The following is a 13,389-nucleotide window of genomic DNA, read 5'->3' as shown; positions in this document are numbered from 1 at the left end:
GGGAGCCAGATAATGTGCTCAAGGAGCTTCCAGTCAAAGGGGGCAGACAGGGGCTTCCCTGGTGGCGCAGTGGTTGAGAGTCCGCCTGCCGATGCAGGGGACACGGGTTCGTGCCCCGGTCCGGGAGGATCCCACATGCTGCGGAATGGCTGGGCCCATGAGCCATGGCCACTGGGCCTGTGCGTCCGGAGCCTGTGCTCCGCGGCGGGAGAGGCCACAACAGTGAGAGGCCCTTGTACCGCAAAAAAAAAAAAAAAATGAAAGGGGCAGACAGATGCAAACCAAGACCATCACAACCTAACAAGTAGAGAAGGAGAAAAATTTCTGGAGATGAGCTTACAGAGGAATTTCTGGAAACCACGGAGCATCGTTTGGACTTCGAGTAAGAAGGCTTCTATTTTGCCATTAGCTTGGGCATTGATAAGAAGAGAAGACTCTCTTTTGCAGACGTCAGGCCCAGTGTCGCTCTGTAATGGAAACTGGCCTCAGAAACCTATTTCTAGTAATACGAAATGCCAGGACTCCTTCTCATTATAAAGGGTCCAAAATGCTCAATTCTTAAGACACAGAACGCCCTGCAGGCCATTCAGTTCATAACGTCAGCCCTCTGTTCAGTCAGTGCAGTGTGGACCAGGGTCTCCCCCATCAGGCTCTGCTTTACCCTCCAGGGATGACCTGTCCCCACCTCACTCAGCACAAGGCCGGCACTCAGAGCTGGCCGATGGCACCAGTGACCCCTTCACTTCACAGCCCCTCAGAGGAAGGAAAACACTTATTTTTTGGATAAGGAACCTCTGTTCTTGCCTTCATACAAGTACTTGACTTTTTTACTACTTTCCAAAAAAAGTTAAGGAAATACTGAAATTCTGTCCTACCAAGAAAGGAAAGGACTTGCCTTTTAAAATAAGGCGGTACCTTAGGAAGGACCTGATGATGGACTAGGTTGCAGAGAAAGCCCAAGTTCTACTACGTTAGCTGTTGGGGTCTGCAGTACGCCAGCCAGCCAGGCACCCAGCTACAGCCCTGCCAGACACGTTCTCAAAGCTTTTTATTCTTTAATTCTGCTCTCCCAGGTGAGATAAGCTAAAAGGGTGAGGGCTTCCCAATGCACTTGGACAAAGATCCAAACTATTGGGTTGGATAAAAAGTTTATTCGGGTTTTTCCGTAACATCTCACAGAAAAACCTGAACAAACTTTTTAACCAACCCAATGCTTATCAGGGAGCACAGACCAATCTGATCTGGGCCCTGCCTGCCCCTCCAGCCGGAGGTCATAGCGCTTCCCCCTTAACCACACCTCTACCCAACATGGGCCTCCTTGAAGATCCCTGAGGGCCTTTGTCCTGGCTGCTCCACCTGTAAGACTCTCACCCAGCTCTACCCAGAACTAGCTCCTTTACACCTTTGCATCAGCTACAATGTCACCTCCTAGGAAAGACCTTCCCTAAGTACCCAGTCGGAAAAAGGACTCTCCCTCTCCATGCGTCAGCTGGCTGCTGGCTAGGTTTGGCCAGTGGCAACCAGTGGGGGAAACTGGAACATGCCAGAAGGATTAAAGCCAGGTATCTCTGCCTCCATCTCTGCCTTGGGAGGCATCTCTGCAGCTGTTGCCTCTCCCCCTAGGCTACATTTTCCACTGACAAGGCCACCGCATTTCCAACTTCTCTACCCCAGGCTCCAGCAACACCACCTCTCTCCACTGTCTCTCTGCCTGGGGTGGTGGCTGCTTCCTACTGTGTCTAATCTCCAGGCTGCCTCTCTCCCCACTGCTTGCCTCCTCAGTTCTCTACACCCTGTAACCAATTCCCTGCATGAAAATCCTATTTCCATTACTCAAGTAGTTCCTGCTTTTCTGGTTAGACCCTGACTAACACAGCACTTATCATAACTTGTCATTTTTCAATTAAGTGATCCAGTCACTTAATTACTGTCTAGACCGGCTGTAAGCTCTACAGAGCAGGGACTATATCTATCTTGTTCACTAATGCATCCCCAGTGCCCAGCACAACACCTGGCAAATAGTGAGCTGAGTTAATTAACAATGCAAAGTACATATACATTGTTAATTAACAATGCAAAGTGATGAAAAGAAGTAAAACTGATGTTTCCCAAGAAATCCTCAAGTTTTCAGAAAGAAAACGGAAAGGTCATTTGGAAACGGTGTGTATTTGTGCACATGATTTGTTATTAAAACATCAGTAGAGAAAGTGGTTTTTGATCTTTTCAACCAAACAAAGGCACCAAGACACACTTCAGTGAATAAGTGGTGAGTTCAGTAGTCTTGGTTAAGAAATAAACTCAGTACCCAAGACAGCCACGTTCACACGAGCCGTCTCATCCGGGACACACACCCACAGCCTGCCTGGGTCTGAACAGCCCCACACAAGTCAGGGGGACAAACCTTTTCGCAGTCTCCACAGACTTCTGCTCTGCCAGCTCCTTCTGCAGCTCCCTCTCCTTGGCCTCCTTCTGCCCGATGGGGCAGTCCTCGGGGACGGTGAAGAGGGACAGGGCATCTTTGCTGTCCTCTTCTCGGAGCACTTTAGCGAACACCTTCTCAGCCAGGAGCCGGACCTGCTCGTCCACCTCGGAGATGTTCAGCTTGGGGAACTGGCGCGGCATCTCGACTGGCAGAAAAAGAACCAGCGTGAGCCTTCAGGAATTACTGGACCACCTGAGTCACTGCTGCGTGGCAGGGGAAGATACCGAAAAAAGGGCCAGGTGCCCCAGTCCCTGTGGTCAGCTGTCTACTTAGGAACTCCCCAGACCAAACCCCGCAGGCCAATTTTTAAAACTAGCTCCCTAAGTGACTGGATATGAAGGGTGTAGGTCCAGTTACATCTCACGAGAAAGCAAACGTTCAGAAGCGAAAGAATGAACGGTCCAACCAAGTCTACTTCTGTTTTCCTGAACCCGGGGGATCCTTAGCGTGTGGGCAGCCCCACCCTTCCTGCCTTGGTTTCCATGACAGATCAGGAAGATGAGCATTCAGAAGCCCCGTCCTGCAGGCTACGAGGAGGCTTGCTCCCCACTGCACAGAGGGGAAGACGGAAGACCAAAGGGGTTAATGATTAGCATAAGGTCCCAGGAGATCTGCAGCTACATGCCTCACCACATAAAATGAGGCCTTTTGCTGAAATGAAATCATAATTCCACCATCTCCCAGACCCTCTGGAACTTCTAACAAGACAGCAAATAAAATAAAGGTTTGGGGACAGGGAGACTCTTTACCTTTCACAACCCGACTGAAAACTCACTTCCTCAAAGAAGCTTGCCCTTCTCCTCCCCTCTGCACACTGCGTTCCTCACTGTCAGTAGCTGGTCTCAATCACCTGGTTGGCTCCTTTCTTTCCTGTCTTTCTGCCTGTCTGTCTTTCAACACTTACATAGCCCATAGTAAGTACACTCCGCCAAGCCCTGTAAATTTACTAGCTCAGTTAATTTCCATTTTACAGATGAGAGAAGGAAGGCAGAGAGAGCTAACTTGCCCAGGTTCACACCTCTAATAAGTGGGCAGAGACCTGAGCTGTTCTCAGTCTCTGGCTCCCCTGGCCCTTTCCTCTCTAAGCCTCTGCTGAGGGATTTGAATGCAGGCACCTGGTTCCTGCATCTGTCCTCTAAACCACTACTCTGTGCTGCTTCTCTCTGCCTATTTGGGGGTCAGGGCAAGTGTCCTCACTGTCCCTCACGCTTATGGAACAGACCAATACTGCATCCTCTCCACAAGCCACCTTCACCAGGAGCGGCTCTGGAAGAGGCGTTTCCTGTCCACCCAGTTTCTTTAAGGAGGGTTTAAAGAGAGAGGTGGCTTTGTCAGCCCGACAGAGGAGGATGAAGGTGAGACAGGGGCCAGTTGCTGCCTGGCAGGGAGAGGAAGCAATTACCAAGGAGGAGGGACTCACTGAACAACCTCGGGGCAGTCATTCCCTCGGCCTCACAGCATTCTCACCTGTGAGATAAGGGGATTAGACTAAGTGATCTCCAAGGCCCTCTCAGTTCTAGGTACCAGGGGGGCTTCTGGTGCCTGGGGAGCCTTGCTGCTCTGGTCTCCTCTGCGGCACGTGGGTCTAATTCATGACACAGACAGGAATGAAGCAAGCAGGCTGGTAACGGGTGGCAAAGTACCCCTGTGGGCCCTTAGACTGTGAAACCAATTTCCTCCTTCCCCCCAACCCCGCCCCCCAGGGCCAGGCCTTTCCTGGGCCTCCTTCACCCTCAGGGGCTTGAGTGGGAGGGAGCTGGGAGGAGAGAGGCAGCCCAGCATGCAACTGCTGGTCTGTGGCAGCAGAGACCAAGACTGCAAAGGCCTATCCTGCAAAGATGAAGAGGAACAGCTGACTGTGGAGATTTCCACATCCTGATAGCAGAGAGACGGGGAAGCTGGAAACTATCAGAGCAGAGGCCAGAGAAGAAGGTGACAGAAGAAAGAAATGGAGAGAAAGACAAACAGCTAGACCCAGGAGGAGCTGTTACGGGAGAACAAAGCTGGGCCCCCAGCCCTCAACTCTAAGGCCCTGGGCAAGTGCAGCATTCCAAAACCTCACATCGCATCTCAGAAGTAGACCTCCAAAGGGCCCCAAGCGAGAGGCAGCAAATGCCATAAACCATTCAAGCATCTGACAGAGTAAACCCACTTCTAGAAATTGCTTCTAAGAAAAGAATCTGAAGGAAGGAAAAAGCACAAACATGTTTACCTGCACTCTTCATATAAATAGCTTTAAAATGTCCAAATGAGAGCATACTCACTTGAAAAAAAACATTAAGCAACCAAAATTATAACTATGAGGACAGTGCAATCACATAAAAAATACCTTGTGAGAACTTCCCTGGTGGCGCAGTGGTTAAGAATCCGCCTGCCAATGCAGGCGACACGGGTTCAAGCCATGGTCCAGGAAGATCCCACATGCCGTGGAGCAACTAAGCCCGTGCACCACAACTACTGAGCCTGCACTCTAGAGCCCCCGAGCCACAACTACTGAAGCCCACATGCCTAGAGCCTGTGCTCCACAGCAAGAGAAGCCACCGCAATGAGAAGCCCGCACACCACAATGAAGAGTAGCCCCTGTTTGCTGCAACTAGAGAAAGCCCGCGCACAGCAATGAAGACCCAATGCAGCCAAAAATAAATACATAAATTTATTTTTTAAAAAATTACAGTGGGAGATAACAGCAAATGAAAAAATTAATACATGAAACTGTACCTGTGCTTTGATTACAATGATAGGAAAATGCATCCCCTCATGGGCGAGGGCTGCAAGAGACACACACTCAAATGACCAGATGGCAGGATCACCTGTGTGACAGGCAATATCTGATTTTGATCATTAATGCTATTGTAATGTCATTTGCACAAAACAAACAAGATAGGGCTTCCCTGGTGGTGCAGTGGTTGAGAATCTGCCTGCTAGTGCAGGGGCCACGGGTTCGAGCCCTGGTCTGAGAGGATCCCACATGCCGCAGAGCGGCTGGGCCCATGAGCCACAACTACTGAGCCTGCGTGTCTGAAGCCTGTGCTCCGTAACAAGAGAGGCTGCGACAGTGAGTGGCCCCCGCTTGCCACAACTAGAGAAAGCCCTCGCACAGAAATGAAGACCCAACCCAGCAAAAATAAATAAATAAATAAATAAACTCCTACCCCCAACATCTTCTTAAAAAAAAAAAAAAAGATAGAAAGAAAATGAATAGACTTAAAAATTATAAAAAGAGAAAAATATGAAAACTAATCAAACCTTTACATCCCAGATTTTGGCAATCAGGGTCCTCTCCCACCTAACCCACACCAGAGAGAGGCTGGTCCAAAGGGAATTCCATCACTGAGATCCATCTCTGCATTAGTTCTTGCCTTGGATAGAAGCTGCCCACCACCACCTTCCTACACCCCACACAAACACACACAGGCCTCACCCAGCCACACCCCACTAGGTACCCTCAGAAATGGGCACTGTGGGTGGGGGGGTCCTTTGTGTCTGAGGGCTCTTACGCCAGATCCTGCCATGTTTTTCCATGAAGCATTTTTAGTTTGCTCAAGTCAACTAAACACACTTTTCAGGATGCATCTTTCTACAAAAGATCTTCCTTTTTCTTTAGCTCAAATAGCTTTCATCAGTCTTCTCCAACCTTGGTCCCACTAGAAGTCAATACCTGTTGCTATGAAACAGGTCCTGTGGTCAATTATTAGGGAGACGCTGCATTCCACAGCCTCTTCACCCCAGATACACAGGGCACACCAAAGACTTAAGGATCACAGAGTACCATCTCCCCATAGACCCCTTTTTGTCAGAATCCCTATGGATCTCCTACAGAACTACTACCAATGTCTTAAATAATTGGTGAAGTCTCCATTCCATGCTTTAGTATTGACCAAGTAACCCAGCTGGGGTGCTAGGCTAAGTCAGTGGGCCTTAGGAGCCTTCTGGACATTTGCTGTCTCTTGCACATCCTTGGCAGACAGCTCCCACCTGCCAACCCCTCCCTCCAGAGCTTGCCTCTCTTCTCAGACCCAGAGACCCCTGCCAGGCCAGGCATGCGGAAGAAAGCCCACCATACACACGCCCAGCAGAGCTTCAGCTCCAGCTGCCAGTTCAAGCCTGGCTTTCAACCACTTGTCAGCTGAAGCCAGCAGGCTTAGGAGGCTCAACTGTGAGTTCACCCGCATTGGCTAGTGATACAGCTTATGTCGTTGTTACATATAATACAATACCCTCCAATGAGCTTGGAGGCAAAGTGTCCCGAAGTCAGAAAGCTATAAAACACCACCAATTTCAACAAACAGGAACGTTTTCATAGCATCATGACCCCTCCAGAAAGGGAGCACAGTGCCTCTTAAATCCCCTCCTCATACAAATGATGCTGTTTCTTGCTCTTGCCAGACTCCCAGTTAGAACCCATGACACAGACCTGAGCCTGGCACTGGAGTCTCCATGGCTGATTCTGAGGATGCCACCCAGGTGACGCACTTGGGCCAAGGGCTGTGTGCTGCCAGGGAGGCTGAGCTGAGTCAGTGTAAGTGCAGTTAGTCGGGTTCTGTCTGCTGCTGGGGTGGGAGGTCTCTGCTTTGCATATCTGTGAACAGCCCTCAGCAAAAGCAGGAAAAGCCTGGGCTGCAAATTCTTCCATGAATATGAAATGGAAGTGGAAAGTTTCCAAGAGTCCTACAGGGCCCAGGTAATGCTAGTTATCATGGCTGCTGTGTCCAGAATGCAGCGTCCTGGCCCCGTTCACAGCCCTCTTCAGAGCAGGAAACTAAAGCAACTGCTGCCCAATGCACTCATGCATTCAGCCTTCCTGACAAACCACAGACGATAAGCCACAGCCTCCCTCGAACGTCCAGACCCCTCCTGAAAGCTGAGCACTAACTGCAATACCATCACCCGTGCTGCTTCCGTTTTGAACCCCACCTCGGGCTTGGCCTGGTGATCCGGTTCATCTTACCAAGGGAAGTCGTCTATACACACAGAGCCTGCCCTGGTCCCCTCAGAGGGTCCCCCAAAGGGCCCCCAAACAGTCCTGAGGGCACCCCAGGACTGGCGGGGGGAGCTCTCGGCCAGTTGCCAATAAGAGCCTCTCCCCACCCCCTCTAAAAGAGGGAAGGGCCAGGAACTGGAAAGGACAGGGACTCAGGGGGAGGGGACATCTCAGCGCAGGAGCAGGCAAGGCTGAAGAGACGGGCATGCCCTGTCTCATTCCTTCCCTTCTTCCCTGAAAAGAGCTGCACATCACAGGTGACAGGGCGGCCTGACCAGCTCTGCCAGAGCACACGTGCCTGCCCACCCATCCACACCCAGGGAAGAAGTGCCTCCCGCCTGACCCACCCAAGCCCCCCTACCCCAGCCTCCCCTTCTTACTGCTGCTCCCGGCTCCCACGTATGCCTCCAGCTCGGAGGAGCCTCCTGAGCGCCGGCTGGACGCGGCCACCCCGCCACCACAGCTGCCACTCTCCCTGCCTCAAGTGACCCGCAGAGCAGTCAGGGTGGATCACAACAGCATCACGGGTCGCAAAGCTCCACTCTTCATCTGCCGTTTAGGAGAAGGATGGTCCTCTGTGGGGAAGCTCACAACAGACACACAGCTTCCCCGGGACTCAGACCAACAGCATGGGTCTGGGAAATAACCATAAGCAAAAGGGCTATTTCTGTGGTGCTGTCGAAATCCTGGGGAGAAGCGCCCAGATAGGATGGGGCCAGTTGTTTACCAGGAGGCTGGCTCCAGCCCTGACCTGGGCCTGAGTCACCTCCTCACGTCCAATCATGAGGTTGTGCCTTCCTGAGCCCACATAATAATTCCTGTGGGTACAGAGCAGGATTACAGGGTTGACACACGATCCTCAGGCCGCTGCTGGGCTTTAGCTACCCAGAGATTATGACCCCCCTGTCCTCACAGCTGTTTCATAAACATTGCAACCAGCAGGCTACAAGCAACCTAGAGGGAGGGTAATGTGTATTCATTAAATAATTAAATGACCTTAAAACGGAAAAAAAAAAACCGGAGCCCTTAGTACTATCCTGCCAGACGGAGGAGAGGCAAATGATTCCTTCTGCTAGTGTGCTTGGGGGGCGGGGTTGGGGGCACGTAGGATGGGGCTGCCATGGGAGCATCCTAGCCCATGCATCTGAGAACCGACTTAGACCCAGCACATCCAAGGAATCTTATTCTGCACCTTTAACCAGACCGTGGATACCCTTGGTCTAAACAAGCATTTTCCAAAGTGTAGTCTGTACAACATAAAAATGTCAGAAGGCTTGGACAGTACTGCATACCACAGTCCTTTATGGGGATTCACACACAATTCCTACTACCAGGTTCTAAACATCTGAGAAGTCCTCCAGTCAAGAAAGCTGCTTAACTTTGTTTAACCCAACACACTTATTTGACCCTCCCACCACTGCCACCATAGGGAAAAAATACCCATTAATATCCTGGGCATAGGCTTTGGAAAATGCCTTCCACTTTGAGCCTTCATTTTCCAACCTGGAGAAAGCTGCCTTCCTGGGCCCCAGTGACCAGTGTGAGATCTACTCCATCATGTCCAGAGACGGGCAGCAGACCCACTAAGATGACACAGGTTGGGACAATGGCCAAGGGTCCCACTGTAGGGATACAAGACCCTCCAGAACAGTTTAGGAGGAAACTGTGGCTCTGTTTTGGGAGGGCAACCCTTGCTCAGGACCTAACAATTCCACCTTGAGCCTAACCTGTCTCTGCTCCTCGTGGCCCAGAAGTCCCCCGGATGGAAGAGCACTGGTCCCAAACGCAAAGCCTTTTCCTTTATGAAGGAACATTAAGACAATCTACGATACTACTGAATGGAAGAAAATATTGCTAATGATATAACCGATAAGGGGCTAATATCCAAAACATCAATATAAACAGCTCATAAACTCAACATCAAAAACACAAACAACCTGATTAAAAAATGGGCAGAAGACCTGAATAGACATTTTTACAAAGACGACATACAGATGGCCAACAGGCACATGAAAAGATGCTCAATATCATTAATCAGAGAAATGCAAATTAAAATCACAATGAGATATCACCTCACACCTGTCAGAAAGGTTGTCATCAAAAAGTCCACCACAAATAACAAATGCTGGCGAGGATGTGGAGAAAAGGGAACCCTCGTACACTGTTGGTGGGAATGTAAATTTGTGCAGCCACTGTGGAAAACGGTATGGCAGTTTCTCAAAAAGCTAAACACAGAACTACCATATGACCAAGCAATTCCACTCCTGGGTATATATCTGAAAAAATGAAAACACTAATTCAAAAAGATACATGCACCCCAACGTTCACAGCAGCATTATTTACAATTGCCAAGATATAGAAGCAACCCAGTGTCCATCAACAGATGAATGGATAGAGAACATGTGGCACATATATACAATGGAATACTACTCAGCCATAAGAAAATATGAAATTGTGCGATTTGCAACAACATGGATGGACTTGGAGGGTATTACACTAAGTGAAATAAGTTAGAAAAAGACTAATACTGTATAATATTATTTATATGTGGAATCTAAAAAATACGAATGAATATAACAAAAAGGAAACAGACTCACAGATATATAAGACAAACTAGTGGATACCAGTAGGGAGAGGGAAGTGGGAGGGGCAAGATAGGGGTAGGGGATTTAGAGGTACAAACTATTATGTATAAAATAAATAAGCTACAAGGACATATGGTACAACACAGGGAATACAGCCAATAACTTATAATAACTATAAATGGAGTATAACCTTTAAAAATTATGAATCACTATATTGCATACCTGTAACTTATATAATATTATACCTCAACTATATCTCAACTTTTAAAAATAGACTTAAAAAAAAAAAGACAATCTATGATAACCAGACCCAGGCCTGCACCTCCCGCCCAGGAGACCAGACTGCATTCACTTTTTTTTTTCATTGCCATGAGATAAAGACCTACAATATTTATTAGGTTCAAGGACATAAAGTTATTGTGCCAAATCAGATTGCATTTACTGTTATCACTTAAGTGTCCCTTACAAAACCCCAACAAACAGGAAAGGCTGGAATCAAATTATGACTCATCCAAAAAGATACGACTCTCCCCTCCCCAAAAGGATGCTGTAGGGTGGCCTATAGGGGCCCACTTTCCTTCTCATTTCTGAGGTGTGCATGACTCAAAGAGGCGTTGGTCAAAGGGGCTTTGCCCACTATATATCACCTCCATGACAGACCTTGCCCACCTCATTCACTATTGTATCCCCATGCCTGGAATATAGCAGGTATCAAGAAATACTTGTTGAATGAATGAACGCATAACATAATGAATGAGTCAGTGAGCTAAGTGGTGAATCTATCTATTCCAGTGTCAAGAGTCAGTTCGGTGTGTGGTTAAGAATATGGATTCAAGCCAGACTACCCAGGTTGGAGTCCTGCCCCACCACTAAGTTGCATGACCTTGGGCAAGTTACTAATTTCTCTGGCTCAGTTTTATTCCCTCTAAAATGGGGATAATAACAGTGCCAATCTCATAGGTTGCCATGACAAATTAGTTGGCATGTGTAAAGTGCATAGAATAGTACCTGGCACATAATGTGTGCTTTATAAGTATTATCTCTTGACTCATTATCACCCTGATACCAGGTGCGAGAAAGTCCAGCTGGGAAAATGAACATGACCTTTCATGTAGACACCAAATCCTTTCACTCAACATTATTTACTGAACACTATTATGTGACAAGTACTCTCTCAACTCCTATTTGGGTGCAAGGAGAAGGCAACCATGTTCAAGTGTGAAACCGGATCAGGAAAAAGAGCCTTCTCCTCTATGAGTGATACCTCTTGCTGACTTTGCATGGCCAGCACCCCAGCCTTGAGCCCATCCTCTTGGGCCCTAGCCCCTCCTAGATCAGAGCCCAAAGCCATGATCTCCTGTCCTAGATATGCAGCAGCACACAGAAGAAATAAAGGATTAATATTTGGGGGGAAGAACCAGGGAGGCCAATGAGTAGCTTTCGGGGAGCGAAGATCTTCTCCCTGCTTAACCCGAAGGCTACATTTTATCTGCCCATATTTTCAAAACCAGGGATTGATTTCAAAGCCATTCGAAGAGTGAGTCACCTAGTGTGAGGACAAGGAAAACAGGTCTCACCTGTCCAAGAGCTTCCTGACCTTGCTGACAGCCACTCACTCCTTACTGAGGATCTCCAAAGAGCCAAGGTTGGGCTGAGGGTGGGGCTCAGAGGTCCCAGAGTCTTCCAGCAAACCACCCACATAAGTCCCATGATTCTTAGCGCAGCCCCGAACCGGCATCTTCAGAGTAAGCCAGCCCCTCAGAGTTGCAGCCAGGTCAGGCTAACTACTCCAAATCTGCTAACACTCCAGAAGGTGAGTGCTGACAGGGGCCCTGTCTGCCTGGCCCTATGGCTTGACTACCACTCAACACTGATGCTTCACAGCCAGAGGAGGAATTTCTCCCATGAGGGTTCCAGCTGCAGCCAATTTCCCCCTAAAGATGGCCAAATGTTGGTCACCACATCCAAGGGGATAGCCAGCAAGGGCTCAGGACCACGCTGAAATTCCTACTAGTGCTTCCAGCTTTCTTCACTCAGCTCCTTTGCTAATTTGTCATCACTAAGCTTCCAGCCACATACAAGGACCCAACAGTTAGTGTAAGTGACACTCTAGTTAGCAAGCCTCTCCTACTCCAGGGCCTCTCAAGACTCACCCCAGAGGCCTCTGCCAGCCAAGTCAAGCAGTTCCACTGGCAAAGCAGCTACCAGGAAGTTCAAGGGCAGAAAGCAGACTGCCAGATGCAGTACACCTACCTCCCTTGCCAGGAAAGAGCCAAAGAGGTAAGGATGAAGGCCTCCAATGACCCCATCACTCAGCCATCCTGTGCATCCCCCTGCCTCCAGGTGGAAATCCTCAGCCCTTGGTATCTAGCCAGTCCTCAGGCACTAGAAAGTGGTCCGGGCGCTTAAGTGGCGGCAAGTCCCGGGTCCCATAATTTCTCTAAACCTCTCGAATCCAATGTTGGTCGCCAGGGAGCCGAGATGTGGCGGGCTCACCTGAGGCCTCTGGAGCCCAGGCCACCACAGGGACTGGGACAGGAGCACAGCCCAGGGCCCAGGCAGGGGATGAACCCGGGATCGGAGCCGCCGCCTTAGCGGGCAGGGAAGCCCAGGGCCGAGATTCCGACCCGGGGGCGCTCCGACTCCCACTGTGGGCCGCCGGGGGCCGCGAGCCGTGGACCCAAGGTCAGCAGGGCAGCGTCGCGCGCACTCACGGGCTTCAGGGGACAGGGCCATGCAGTGGGCCGAAGAGGGCGGCCCGCAGTCTGGAGCGCAGGTGGCGGCGCGGGGCAGGGCGCACAGCGAGCGCCGCAGAAGGGCTGCCCCGCCCTGCCGCCGACCCGCGGAACCCGGGCCAGGCCTCGCCCCACAGCGGGCGCTGGGCGGGAGCCGGCGGTGCGCCCCGCGGCAGGGACAGGGGCCGGCGGTCCCGGGGCGCGGTGCTGCGCCGCGCCAGCCCAGAGCTCCCGGGCCGCCGGGCGGGAGGAAAAGGGCCGCTTCCGCAGGGGAGAATCCCGGGGGTCTCGCGCCGCCCCAGTCGGTGACCTACCTGGGCGCGGAGCAGAGGACAGGCGAGCAGCCAGCGACAGAGGGGCGCGGGCCGAGCCGCCGCCGCGGAAGTCTGCCCTGTCCGCCGCCCGCCCACCCGGCCAGGCCGCCGCTACCTGAAGCGCAGGGCCGCACGGCCAACAGGAAAGGAAACTTGAGAGCTCCCGGGGCGCGGCGGCCGCCGCCCTGTCCCTCAGCCGGAAGCGCGCCCGCCGCAGCCGGGGGGTCAGGTCCAGCCCGGCATTCCGGACCTCGCCTCTGCGGTCATCCCCGGGCCCCAAAGCTTTTCTCAC

At 50.8% G+C, this 13,389-nt stretch overlaps 1 protein-coding gene across 1 annotated transcript in view; it reads right to left on the bottom strand.

Moving 5' to 3' along the window:
• AMPD3 (adenosine monophosphate deaminase 3) overlaps positions 1-13,153 on the bottom strand; it is a 41,191-nt gene extending 28,038 nt beyond the window's left edge. Inside the window, exons 1-2 of the mRNA XM_060103467.1 lie at positions 13,098-13,153; positions 2,402-2,627 (exon numbers count right to left, since the gene is read on the bottom strand). Of these exons, the coding sequence (XP_059959450.1) occupies positions 2,402-2,622 (221 nt within the window). The 5' untranslated portion in view covers positions 2,623-2,627; positions 13,098-13,153. The remainder of the gene's footprint in view (positions 1-2,401; positions 2,628-13,097) is intronic.
• Between the last annotated feature and the right edge of the window lie 236 nt (positions 13,154-13,389).

The sequence above is a fragment of the Mesoplodon densirostris genome, chromosome 7 (genome assembly GCF_025265405.1).
Source record: "Mesoplodon densirostris isolate mMesDen1 chromosome 7, mMesDen1 primary haplotype, whole genome shotgun sequence".
NCBI lineage: Eukaryota > Metazoa > Chordata > Mammalia > Artiodactyla > Ziphiidae > Mesoplodon > Mesoplodon densirostris.
This window is presented reverse-complemented; position numbering and strand designations above follow the sequence as displayed.